This window comes from Rhinichthys klamathensis, unplaced genomic scaffold (genome assembly GCF_029890125.1).
Source record: "Rhinichthys klamathensis goyatoka isolate OS25496 unplaced genomic scaffold, OSU_Roscu_1.1 h1tg000338l_1, whole genome shotgun sequence".
Taxonomy (NCBI): Eukaryota; Metazoa; Chordata; class Actinopteri; order Cypriniformes; family Leuciscidae; genus Rhinichthys; species Rhinichthys klamathensis.
In genome coordinates, this window is record NW_026606852.1 from 971,900 (window position 1) to 985,666 (window position 13,767).

At 35.6% G+C, this 13,767-nt stretch overlaps 1 protein-coding gene across 1 annotated transcript; it reads left to right on the plus strand.

Annotated features, from left to right (window-relative positions):
• Positions 1-3,748: 3,748 nt before the first annotated feature.
• Positions 3,749-11,433, plus strand: nanp (N-acetylneuraminic acid phosphatase). Its single transcript, XM_056272452.1, has 2 exons — positions 3,749-3,905; positions 10,666-11,433. Exons 1-2 carry the CDS (start codon positions 3,804-3,806, stop codon positions 11,308-11,310), a joined length of 747 nt encoding a protein of 248 aa, XP_056128427.1. The 5' UTR covers positions 3,749-3,803; the 3' UTR covers positions 11,311-11,433.
• Positions 11,434-13,767: the final 2,334 nt, after the last annotated feature.

A 13,767-nucleotide genomic window follows, 5' to 3' on the forward strand; every position in this document is an offset into this window, starting at 1 on the left:
AACCCACTGTCCATTCTAATGGACAGACACATTTGAAAAAATCCTGATTTAAAACTTGCAATTCTACAATCGATTTTTAACTTTAATTAATAAGTTCAATCTTTCTATTTTACACAGAAACTATGAAATACAAAATTTTAAAAAAATGTAAATAAAACCATAGAAAATGCAAGAACCAATAGCTTGCTTCTGTGTTTGGAGTGAAGTGCTGCCATGCTTCTCTTCAATGTAGTAATAGTTACTACATACAGAGCTTTACTGCCATTTGATTGGATGAAAAACGTCCAATATAATGGACTGCAGGCTTTAAACTAGATGAAATGCTCCAGAAGTAAAAAAAAAAAAAAAAAAAAAAAAGGGCTGACAACGCAGGGTCTGAATGGGTTAAAGAAATATAACCAAAAATAATTATTGTTGCTTAAGGTTACATGGACAATTTTAGTCCACTGTGGTCACATGGACAATTTTAATGATGTCTTTACTAACCTTTCTGGGCATTGAAAGTTGCAATGACATTGCTGTCTTTAAATAGTTCAGAAACATCTCGGATTTCATCAGAAATCTTAATTCGTGTTCCGAAGATGAACGAAGGGCTTAAGGGTTTGGAACGACATGAGGGTGAGTAATGACATAATTTAGATTTCTGGGTGAACTTACCATTTAAAATGAATTCCATTGTGGTTTGATATTCTACTGCAATGAAATGCATTTATTTTAAATTGTGGTTTAAGTTTCTAAATACTTCATGGGCCACGGCTTATGATGTAAGGCTGATCATGCAATTCAGCCTTGTAAAATAAAGAACAAACCACAAATACTCAATGTGAGAACAGTAAACGTTCCTCGTGGTGAGTGAAGAGCCCTGAAGGTGTGTGCATGCTGAGCCTAGAGGGGGGAAAGTCAAATTGTAGCGAGGCCATATGAGGTGAGATGAGTTTGCACTGAGAAAATGCTGATAAATAGAATGATGGGTATTCTGCACTGCTGGCTGCAACTTGCTTCTCTCTGTGAACATTACGTGGCTTTGAACGTATAATTATGCGACAATGTATAATTAACGCAGCTAATGTGATAGATAAACATACCTAATTTCTTACCAATGTAGATATTGCAAGATGATTGCAAATTATATAATGTGTCATGCTGTCCTCAATGTCCTCAAAATTAATAATAGCCTATATAAATTTGTAAATAAATATATATATATATATATATATATTCATGATTCCTCATGTTCCCATTTTGTGTTTCACAAAAACAATATCAGCATATATGACTTTGGAACAACTTGAGGACGAGTAAATAATGAAACGATTCTCATGCATCTTTAGGTGCTATTTCAGAGTTTCTGAATGATTTCCCAAAGTTTCTGCTTTCATTCTCAACGATACGGTCGCTACGGTTGCTACATACAGATGTTGTGATAGGAAGGCATTCAGTTTTGTTTTACAGTAGAGAACAGCCTTCAATCCAATAACTAACAGAGCCACAAGTTTCAGTCTAGCCTGGACAGAGTTGTAGTGATGTGGTTGAATTTAAGTGTTCACTCCGCTATAATGATGCCCTCATGTGGCCATGGTTGTGATTGCATCTCAATTGCTCCAAAATTATGTTTAATTATTTCCTTTTTTTGTATTTTGGGTTGAAAAGAAGTGTTATAGTGAAAAATATATTTGTTATTAGTAAACATAGGCTACACATTGGCAAAAAGTCTTCAACTGTGAGAAGTAAAATATGTATATTTAAACATTTGTATTATATTTAGTGTTTCTTTTTCTTTAAAAAAAAAAAAAAAAAAAAAAAAAAAAAAAAAGATTTTAGTAGACAATTTGCATTTGTGCGACGGTTTTAGACTTTTATAATTAGTAGGCCTATATATCTGCCCTGGCTAAGAGTAGGCTACATCGTAAAAAACAGTAACTTGTCACATGGTTAAGATGAAAGGCAACTGAAGCCTATAGCTCACTCACACGTAGCCTACACTACATTAGACAGATAGGCTACATAGGCTAGGTTACGTTCAGACACACAGGTGTGTTCTTTTTTCTTCTTCAAATGCCAGCACGTGTAATCTGATAAGAACCTGAAAAAGAGCATGTTTATTGAGAACAAACCAAAGTTTTCACGTAACCTCATTCATAGTTGCCAACTCGCACGTCTTGCGAGATTCAGCTGCCGCTCAGATTTTCCACCTGATTACTGTCCTGTGCTATATTAGCATACTGCCATGTGTCTTTTTTCTCAAGGATAAATATAAATATTAACTTATATTGCAGAATGCAGCTTTTGCAATTAAATTTTACTAGCTTATAGCCTACATTTGTCATTTTAACATCAATGATTTTTATAAAACGGGCGAATAAATCTCAATCACACGAAATACCGTAATTTGAATCATAGGCGGAGTTTGACATTCGAGCCAGGGGGGGCAAAAAAAAAAAAATCATTGTAGCATTCATTCATTCATTCATGTAGCAATCATTGTCGTTCGGACACAATTAGGATAAATGAAATGTGGACCACTTTTGCACTGTTAAAATATTATCTTCAACCAAAACAAAAAGATTTTTAGTTTTTCTTTTCTTTCCTTTTTTCAAAACACATTGTGGCAATGAGAGTGATTAAAGTTATATTTCGCATTTTATTGTACTTCATGAAACATTTAAAACATTTTGAGACACGGGAAAAATGAACAGTCACACAATAGCCTACTCTCCACGTTTGAAACACAATTGTGGCAATGAGAGCGATTAAAAAAAAAAAAGTTATTTCGCATTTTGTTGTAGCCATTTCATGAAACATTTAAAACATTGAGACACGGGAAAAATTAACGGTCACATAGCCTACTCTCCACTTTTGAAACATATTGAACAGCATATTGAAAGCAGTGTGTTGAGTTTTTCTCCATCTTAAGCAGTTATTTGGCAGAGAAATAAAACTTACAGACCTAGATATTGCTCAGACTAGTGCAACAGTAATTTTCGTTTTTTTGCGTCCTGCGTCGATAATGGTCTCAGGTGAGAGCTTGGCCGTAATGTCGCTTTCGATGTGAAGGATCGCAAGAGAAGAAAACCTGGCTGCTCCCATCGTCAACCGCAGCCTGTTCTTTATCCTCTCATGGAGAGTCGGCCTGGCATGAATAATACAGCGGTTTAGTCCTTTTTGGGGATCCATGTGAACGGACGTGTCTGTACGCGAAAAACACACAGGAAATTCCTCACTTACCGCGATACTTTGAGATCCGCCAGTCGTGAGAAAATTAGCTTCTTTTTCAATACAGTAATTAAAAATAATTTAGCCTTAACTTACTCATTATACCCGCAAAAATGATAAGATAAGACAAATAAAATGAGAAAATATGAATACAGTATTTTTTTTTTTTTTCAAAGCACAAGGCAGGCATTAATTGGCTCTGGTCTGGGGGGGCAGTGCCCCCCCTAGCCCCCCCCAAACTCCGCCTATGATTTGAATGATCAATTTAGTAAAAAATAAATAAATAAATAAATGAAGAAAAAACAAACAAACCACCACCAATACTAGATAGCCTACATACTGATTGTATGCCTTTTCCAGTTAAATGTTTTTATGTAACTGACTTGCATAAGTTATAAACAGTCTTTAAAAAATATGACTAACATTCTTACCAGTTTAAATCATAGAGGTTTAAATGCAACCGACATTTTTTCCCCTTGGGAACTGCATCTCCCATGATGCAAATTGAGTGCTGCGTCACAATACATGTCTGACGTCAGTAGCCGGAGTTCCGCGTGTTCGGAACTGACTGTAGTCAATATCGGAGGTTTATGTCTAATATGATGGAAAGTCGAGGAGTTTTATCGATTATATTCGACTTGGATAATACGCTGGTCGACACAGCTGGCGCAGGACGAATTGCCATTCAGAAGGTAAATGCATGAATATGAATAATGCTCAAACTGACACCTTTAAGGAACAGCTGACAATATTTCTGGTACTGTTTCTATGTTTTTGACATAGGTAATTCATTGATGTACTCCGAAGTATGCAGTGGTTGAATTGGATCAAGTCCCCACCATAAGATTTTTGTTTTGGTGCAAATCTATAGGCTTACAAAATATACATATTTATTTGAATGCATGTATAACAAACTATTTATTTAAAAGGCTTAACGTCCCTCTTGTAGTCAATTATTGTCTCCCTTAAAACTCATCTTTGATCATCAAAATTATGTTTTCCTTGGAAAAAAATTCTTCATGCCTTAAATGTAACTCTACACCCTTGCCTCATTTAGTATACGCATTTCTATGAATATGCTAATTAGCCCCGCCTCCACTCACTCACACCAGCTCAGAGATCCACTCGTTGATGATCACAGGTGGTCGTGATTGGTTACAAAGTAGTTTGCGACGTCAGAAACACCTGCGATTTCAACTGTCTTTGATTCACTGGAGTTTTAAGGAGAAAATACTCAGCAATGATATTGACTTTGTAAATTTACACATGGTTTATCTTAAATTACATTAAATACTAGACATATTATAAACAATATTAAAATCTTGATTTTCACCACAGGGAGACTTTAAAGAACAGCCTTTTTTTTTATACTTTCAATTTTTATTAGAGTTTTATGTCAACAACATTAAAACAAAAAGGGAAAAAGTAAAATAAAATAAATAACATACATTGAACAAAATCAGAGGAGGCCAAGGAGGAGGTACCTTGTACAATTGAAACAAAAATAAGTCTAGTTACTCATCGGAATCACTGTTCAATAAACCTTACATTTACAATACGTCTACCATCTTTTGCATACATTTACCAGAAACCCAATCAGTAGAATCACATAAACTTAACATACAGTATATAGTTGTATTGGGAAGAACAGTTATGCAGATTCTAGGGCCAGAAAATGGGTCCATTTTCTCCATTTTTCTTTAAATGCTGACTCTCTTAACCTTATAGTAATTTTTCCATTATAAAAATACTTTGAATTAAACTTATCCATTGCTGTAGATCTGGGATGTTCGATTTGAGCCAAAATTTAGTAATAGCCTTTCGGGCCGCAGATAATAAAATCTTGGATAAATAAATGTCCTCCTTCCGCACACTTTCTGTGATGTTTCCGAGAAACATAACTTTACATTCCTTTGGGATATTGTACCCCAACACGTTCTGTAAAGGATTATTAACGATAGACCAAAATGGTTGAATTTTAGGACATGTCCAGAAGATGTGGGCGTGGTTTGCGTCCCTACTACCACAGTCCCTCCAACAGTCTTGAGGTATCCCAAGTTGTTTACTCTTCAAATAAGGAGTGATGAAAAACCTCATAAAACACTTCCAATTAAATTCTCTCCACTGTTGGGAGTTGGTGGAGGTCTGGAGTAGGCAACATGCTTGATACCATTCCTCCACCGTGAGGACGACCTTTAATTCACATTCCCATTTTGCTTTTACATAGTAGTGTTTTTCAAGTTCTCCATCAGACTCTGATAGAGTTTAGACACAATCTTATTGGTCTTTTGTTGATAAGCCCCACACATTATTTCAATAAGAGGGTTTACCATGTCAGAAGAAAACCCCTTAATTTCTTTGCAGTAGTAATCTCTCAGCTGTAAGTATCTGAATAGATCCTGGTTATTTAGATCAAAACTATCCTTTAGCTTCTGAAAACTCTTCATCTTGTTGTTTTCGATAGCTATGCAGAGAGCTGTCAGGCCCTTATTCATCCAATCTTTAAACGTACTGTCATAAATAACCAGCTTAAATCTGTTATCCAGTGCAATCCATCTCAGTATTTTTTGATCATTTTTAAGTTTCAATTGCTTAATCAGATCCCAAGGGAAAATATAACTATAGGATTCAGACCCTTCTTTAGAGTGTCATCTAGGCCTTCCTCTCCCATCAGGGTTTGAACATTATAATCTGGTACATAAGTCTCAATATCTTTCCATCGTGCAATATAAGAGTTATCACACCAAAGGCACAAAGGTCGTAGTTGTGCAGCTTGAAAGTACAGTTTTAAGTTTGGCAGAGCCATTCCTCCTTTCTCTTTTGGCAGATGCAAAGTAGAGAAACGTATTCTGGGGCGTTTTCCTCCCCATATGAACCTTGACACCATTTTGTCCCATTGTGCAAATTGTTGAAGTGGTATTTCCACTGGTAGCGACTGGAACAGATACAGGAGCCTTGGCAGAATATTCATTTTTATTACATTTATTCTGCTACTAAAATCTAGCGGGTAGGTCGACCACCTCTCCAAATCTTTTTTTATGTTATCATTTATTGGGTTATAGTTTGCTTTATATAGCAGCTCAGGTTTTTTTTGTTGTGATTATACCTAAATATTTCAGTGTTTTTGTTTTCCAATTTACATTTAATTTATTTGTAATTTATTTCTCCTGGAGAGTAATTAAAGTGAATAATTTGAGTTTTTGTGATATTTAGTTTATAACCAGAGCAGCAAACATGAAACTGTTCAATTACCTCCAAAAGTTTAGGGAGAGAGGAATCCAAATCATGCAAGTATAGCATAACATCGTCAGCAAATAGTCCAATTTTGTGCTCCATTTGTCCCATAGTGATACCCTTTAATCCCTCCTCTTGTCTAATGGCCTGTGCCAGTGGTTCAATATACAGAGCAAAGAGGATGGGGCTTAAACAACAACCTTGCCTCGTTCCTCTGCTCAAATAGAAACGCTCTATTAGAGACCCATTCACTTTGATTCTGGCGGTAGGCTGTTGGTAAATTGCCCTAATAAAATTTATTGAATCTTGATTAAATCCAAATCTTTCCAGCGTCTGGTATAGGAATTCCCACCCCACCCTATCGAATGCCTTTTCAGCATCCAGGCTTATTAGAGCTGCACTCGATTTTTCTCTATTCATTTTTCCGAGTATGTGTAAAGTTCTTCTAATATTATCCTGTCTACCTGGAATGAACCCACTTTGGTCCTCATCAATCAATTGTGTAACAAATGATTCCAGTCTTTTAGCAATAATTTAAGTATACAATTTATAGTCCACGTGCAAAATGGATATGGGTCTGTAATTCACACAATCGTCTCTATCTTTCCCAAGGGCGTAGATTTGGTTTGAACATTGGGGGGGTTGAAGTTTGGGTATGCCTCCTGATATTGTGATCATGGTATAAATAATGGGGGGGTTGTAATGCATAGATTTAAATATTGGGGGGGTTATATCCCCCCCATCCCCCCCACAAATTACGCCCCTGATCTTTCCCCTCCTTGGGAATCAAAGACACAATGGCCTCTTTTCAAGATGGTGGTATGCGACCCTCCTTTATCGTCCAGTTGAAAGATCTTAATATAATTGGGTTCAGTTTGTCAAGAAATTTTCTGTACCACTCCGCAGGAAACCCATCACCACCCGGAGTTTTATTAGTCTTCATTTTTCCCAGCGTCTTATTTAATTCTTCTAGTGAAATCTATCTCCCCAATGCTAGGTAAATCTAATACAGGAAATCCCTTATGTACGGCTTATTCACGGTCTCTTCTTGTGAATAGAGTTTTTGATAGTATTCTCTAAAAATCTTTTCAATCTCCTCAGGCTTAGTTTCAATTTTCTGTGATATTGGGTTTTTAATTTTGTGAATTGCAGTATCCGTATCCAGCAAAGTAACTTTGCTGACTTGGGACCAAGTTCATAATAACTTTGCTTGACGTATCTTGCCTTTTTCTCTACTTCTTGATTAAGTAAATCTTCTATTTGTGTTTTTACTTCAGTTATCTGTTTTTGTGTATTTAATTCTCTTTTACTCTTAAATTTATTTTCTAACTCTTTCAAAGTATTCATAAATTTTTCATACTTCTCTTTTCTAACTCTGTTAAGTTGTGCAGTTATAGCTATTAGCTTTCCCCGTAGCACAGCCTTCAAAAGAACAGCTGTTTTTATTGATAAAAAAAAAAAATATATAGGATATATTTTCAGTCCAGGAAATTCAGTCCAATGTTATAAGAGAGATCCCCCCAGCCCCCCTCACTTTCGAGCTCTGGTATACAGTATATCAATCAAAGTAGTACCATTACCATGTTTTTTGGACACGTACCATGGTAATACTATGAGGGTGATGATAATAATAATAACTTTATTTTCTATAGTGCCTCCAAACAAAGGAGCTTCTCAAAGCGCTTTACAAGGTAGAAATACAAGGAACAATACTAAATCAACAATACTTCATAGGTGTATTAAAACAACAAGAAATCAACAATGTTTACCACAAACAACAATAAGCCAACTTAATATGTTTCCAAATATGTTTTAAAAATTCAAAGAGACTGTGCTTCCTGAATTTCAACTGGAAGCAAAATCAAAACCTGGGAGCAAATATAGAAAAAGCTCTGATGGACAACTGGTTTGTCTCTGATGGTTTGATGGACAACCAAAAGACAATGCTGAGAAGAGCGAAGATTTCGGTTTGAGATATATGGTGTAAAAAGCTGAGATAAATACACCGGAGCCAGACCGTGAAGTGCTTTATTTGTGAGCATAAGAACTTTAAAATCAACTCTAAATTTACCCGGTAGCAAGTGCAATGATTTCAAAATGGGAGTAATATGATCTCTAGTCTCCATATAATATGATTAACTTTGGTCCTAGTTAAAATTCTCTCTGCAGAATTTCTACCATACTGTAGCTTATTTAGAGTATGCTAGAAACTCCAGTACGAAGCACATTACAGTAATCAATACGGGGGAAAAAACAAATATATTGATTAGCTTTACTGCAACTGACAGGGATAGCATGGGACGCAATTTTGCAATAGTCTAAGGAAAAAAAAGTGTCTTTTCAACATTCAGTACATGATGTCAAATGTCAATGAAGAATCAAAGATTACCTCAATTTTTACTCAATGCCAGAATGCTCAATGGTAAGAGGTGTTTGGCCAGCCTTATGGACCTCAGTTTTATCACTCTTTATACTGTGTTTAGACAAAGAAAATGATTAGCCCTCCAAGACAGCCTCACTTTGACCTTGTTTACAATGAATAATAGATCAGTGTGTCATCGGCATAAGAATGATACTTAATACCTAGAGCTTGTAAAAGTTGGCCAAGAGGGAATAAATTTACTAAAACGTAAGAGGAGCAAATAAATCCAATTTATTAAGCTGTGAAATTTCATCATCCAAACATTTTTAGCCCAATTTAGTGAAAGATGAAGCAACTGCAGTTGCATATACGGTCTAATCAATTGATTAAAAAATAATAAACCCAGTTTGAAAAATACAGCAAAATGGTCAGAAAGACCAATATCAAGAAGGCTGGGACACAAACTCAATCACATGGGGCCTCATGTATCAACACTGCGTATGCACAAAAACATGGCGTACGTCAGCTTTCACGTTCACGGCCAGATGTACTAACAGTGAAATTAACGTAAGAATGTGCGTTCCTCCAAGTAAACTTCATGTCTGGCGTACGCATATTTGTCGTGATTTTTGTCCGTTGGCGACTCATAGAGGCAATAAAGTGAAGTGGCAAACATTACACTACGAATTGTTCTATCGCACCACCAGCTGTCAGATATTGCTTATAATTTGTAATTGATAAATTATTTGACATATTATTGTCACACGAGTTTTATTAAAATATTCTATTATGCAATTAAGTAAGAACATATATAAAGCATGTCCAAATTGATACAACCCGTCTAGCAATGGCAGCGTTGGCTTAAGGAATAAAAAATAAACTTCATTAATTCGGTCAGTAAAGATAAAAAAAGAAAGTAATATTTTTATTCAGCAAGGACACATTGAATTAGTTTAAAAGTGAGAGTAAATGCATTTATAATGTTACAAAAGATTATAAGATTTCTATATCTGTTTGATTTAAGTTTTTATTCATTAAAGAATCCTGAAAATACTATATCACGGTTTCCACGAAAATATGAAGCAGAAGCACACCTGTTTTCAACACTGATAATACTCAAAAATGTTTCTTGATCATCAAATCATCATATTAGAGTGATTTCTGAAGGATCATGTGACACTGAAGACTGGAGAAATGATGCTGAAAATTCAGCTTTGATCACAGGAATAAATTACACTTTACTATATATTCACATAGAAGACATTTTCAGTGAAATTTCGTTTCTTGCTTGCTTTAGCCATGTTCTTGCAGGTTTCTTTTACCAAATTGGACTAATTACCATATTTAAATTAATTTAATTGGGGGAGGAGACTGGGTGGGGCGTTGTGCTCGTGCATGTGCGCTAATTTTACGTTAATTGGGATGTACAAAGAGAATATACGTGGGATCCTTCGTACGCAGAGATTCATAGCCTACATCTGCTTTTTTTTGTGCGTACGCACATTTACAGCTTTGTCCGTACGCAATGTTTTAGTATGAATTCAACGCAAGTCTTTGTACATGAGGCCCCTGGTCTAGTAGTGTGAGACCTTTGCTGAGTAGAGCTGTTTCTAAAAGGCTCTTTTGGCCTTTTGTGTACTGAATCTGACTGATGTTGAAATTATGTCTACATATGTGGACCTAAATATGGACTTTTTTTTTAATGATGTTGTTTTAAAAAATTATTTGGACACTTACTCAACACTTAAGACTGTAATGTCTTTTAATTAAAAAAGAAACTAAATAATATTCAAATTGTACTTATTTTGTTTAAAAAAGATGTAGATTTTATGATTTACGCTGTGCTCTTTATTCAGGTGTATGAGCTGCTAAAGTCGACACCTGTGCAGGAAATCCACATCAGAGACATCTGTGAATGCTATTCACGAAAGCTTCATCACGAATCGTTCGACCCATCAGACGGAAAAACAATAGATAGTGTGAGGATCCATCACTGGTATGAAGCCCTACAGGAGACGCAGGGCACAGATCCTGATCCGGATCTGGCCAACAGTTGCTACTACACATGGAAGAACACACGTTTACAGGCGCTGACTCTGTCTCCTGAGATTCGATCTCTCCTGGAAGAACTGCGGAAAAATTACAAACTGCTTCTGCTCACCAACGGCGATAGTCAGACGCAGTGGGAGAAGATCGAAGCTGTGAGATGCGAGGGTCTCTTTAATGTGGTGGTTGTCGGAGGAGATCATCCTGAGCAGAAACCGGCGCACTCCATCTTCACTCACTGCTTCAAGTCTGTGGGAGTTCTGCCACAGGACTGCATCATGGTGGGAGATTCTCTCAGTACTGACATCCAGGGAGGCGTTAATGCAGGAGTGCGAGCAACCGTATGGATAAACAGTGACTGTAAATCTCTCCCGCAGGGCTCTGTGACTCCAGACTACACTATACCTAGTGTACTGAATCTGAATGATGTTCTAGCTGAACTGATGTTGAAATGATGTCTACAAATGTAGACCTAAAGATGCACTTGAAAAATGTGATGACTCATGTGAGGTAAAAAGTTTTTAAAGGATAGTTCACTCCAAAATTAAAATCCTGTCATCAATTACTCACTCTCATTTAATTCCAATCCCATAAGACGTTCATTCATCTTTGGAGCACAAATGAAGATATTTTTAATGAAGTCAAATTTAAATTTAACATGACAAGAAGCATGCTGTTTTTACAGTAATGTTGTTCTGCCTCTATTTATAATTAGGGTTGGGTATTTTAGCGATTCCCCTTTCCGATTCTGCTTATCGATTTCTAAGTTCAATTCCAATAAGGTAAAAAAAAATCATTCACATTTATTTTTTGTCTTATTGAAAAACATTTAATTGTAGCAAAAAACAACTATCTAATATAAATTTCAAGCATTATTTAAATACAAGTACACACTCAAAAAAGCGCACAAATGAATACAACTGAATGGAGATACGATTGAAATAAAGTGTTTTAAGATTTTCAGCTATTCAGGTACAGACACTGTAATCAAATGTAAAATAACACTGCACTTAATAAATAAAATGTACGTTTTCTCTTTATCTTTTGTTGTTTGATTAACGTTATTATAGAGATGGCAGCAAGAATTTTAGGCTGCTATCACTTTAAGATGGATTCAATTAATATACTGTTATGCGTTTTCTGTGAACCGTTTACGTTATCTTAAGACATAACTGCACGCGTTTATGAGAATATTTTGACATTTTTGTGTATTTGTCCGTTTAAGTGCTAGAGAACTAGTATTGCGCACTATTCAGAGGCGGCTTTCTGTGTGCGCGCTTTGGATGTGTGCACAGCACAGAAAACAGAGCGCGAGTCTTATTGCACTTGAATGGTTTAAAATCACATTAAAATAACTTTTTCTGTGCGCACACGCTTTGGCTGTATGTGCAGCACAGAAAACAGTGTGCGGGTCTTCTTGCACTTGAATGGTTTAAAATCATATTAAAATGCACACAAAGGAATCGATAAGAGGAATTTTAATTTTATAAGTATCCGATTCCTGAACTTAAAGGGATAGTTCACCCTAAAATTTAAATTATCCCCTCAAGACATCTTAGGTGTATATGTCTATCTTCTTTCAGATGAACACCGAGTTACATAAAAAAAGAAATATCATTGTTCTTCCAAGCTTTATAGTGGTAGTGAATGGCAGTCCTGATTTTGAAGTCCAAAAAATTGCATCCATCCATTATAAAAGTAATCCATACGACACCAGGGGGTTAATAAAGACCTTCTGATAAAAGCGATGGGTTTTTGTAAGAAAAAATATCCTTATTTAAAACTTTATAAACTAAAATAACTAGTTTCTGGCAGAAAAATAAGGGGGTTCTGATATTGGTATTGGCGCCTTCCCATTTCCATACATTGTTCTAAGAGTGATGCAGATGGTCACAGTACTTGTGTCCTCTGTACATGGTCCTATATTAAATGCGCTTTTTTCTGAGTATATGCCCCTAATGAATACGATAGTGCGTTCCATTAACTGCTTGTTCGTATGATACTAAGTTTTAATGACTATCTTGTGATCAGTGTTGGGGAAAGTTACTTTGAAAAGTAATGCGTTACAATATTGCGTTACTCCCTTAAAAAGTAACTTATTGCGTTACTTAGTTACTTTTTTAGAAAAGTAATGTGTTACGTTACTTTTGCGTTACTTTTTTTCCACCTGGGCTGGGCTTGTTTTTTTATACCAAAAAAGATATATTTTTGGGCAAATGTAAAGACCCTTTCACACCAAAAGTGAAATAATAAGCCTCAGACTGAAGGAAATGCAGATTTACTCCTGTACAGTAGAGTACAGTAGTGTTCAGTAACAAATTTAACACTTACTTTACCAATGAAAACATATAAAAAAATCTATAGTCATTTTTGCTTATGGTTTAACTGAAAAATCGGAAGTCAGAAGCAAGTACTTTGGTCAATAAAGATTACATTTATAAAAATTTATGTTTTATTTAACATATTTAGGTATTGGAGGTTTGCATAGTGTTCTGATTCTGCATTTCACTGATTTTATTCATTTTGAGGAATATTGAATCTTTTTTGTGCAAGTGAGATGAGTAAATCCATTTAATCTAGAACTATAATAACCATCATGTTTACACACAACGCCTCTGCACTTCGATTTGTCTCAACATTAGGACAGAAGAGCTGTCAGTCAATAAAGGGGAAAACAAAGTAACTTGCGTTACTTATTAGAAAAAGTAACTCAGATATTTTGTTGTACATTTTAAAAGTAATGCGTTACTTTACTAGTTACTTGAAAAAGTAATCTGATTACGTAACTCAAGTTACTTGTAATGAGTTACCCCCAACACTGCTTGTGATGGGCGTTGACTTCAATGTTGTGCATTATAGTCGATAGGTCTAAAATATCTCACTGATTTAGCCTCTTCAAAGTTGTTAAATGA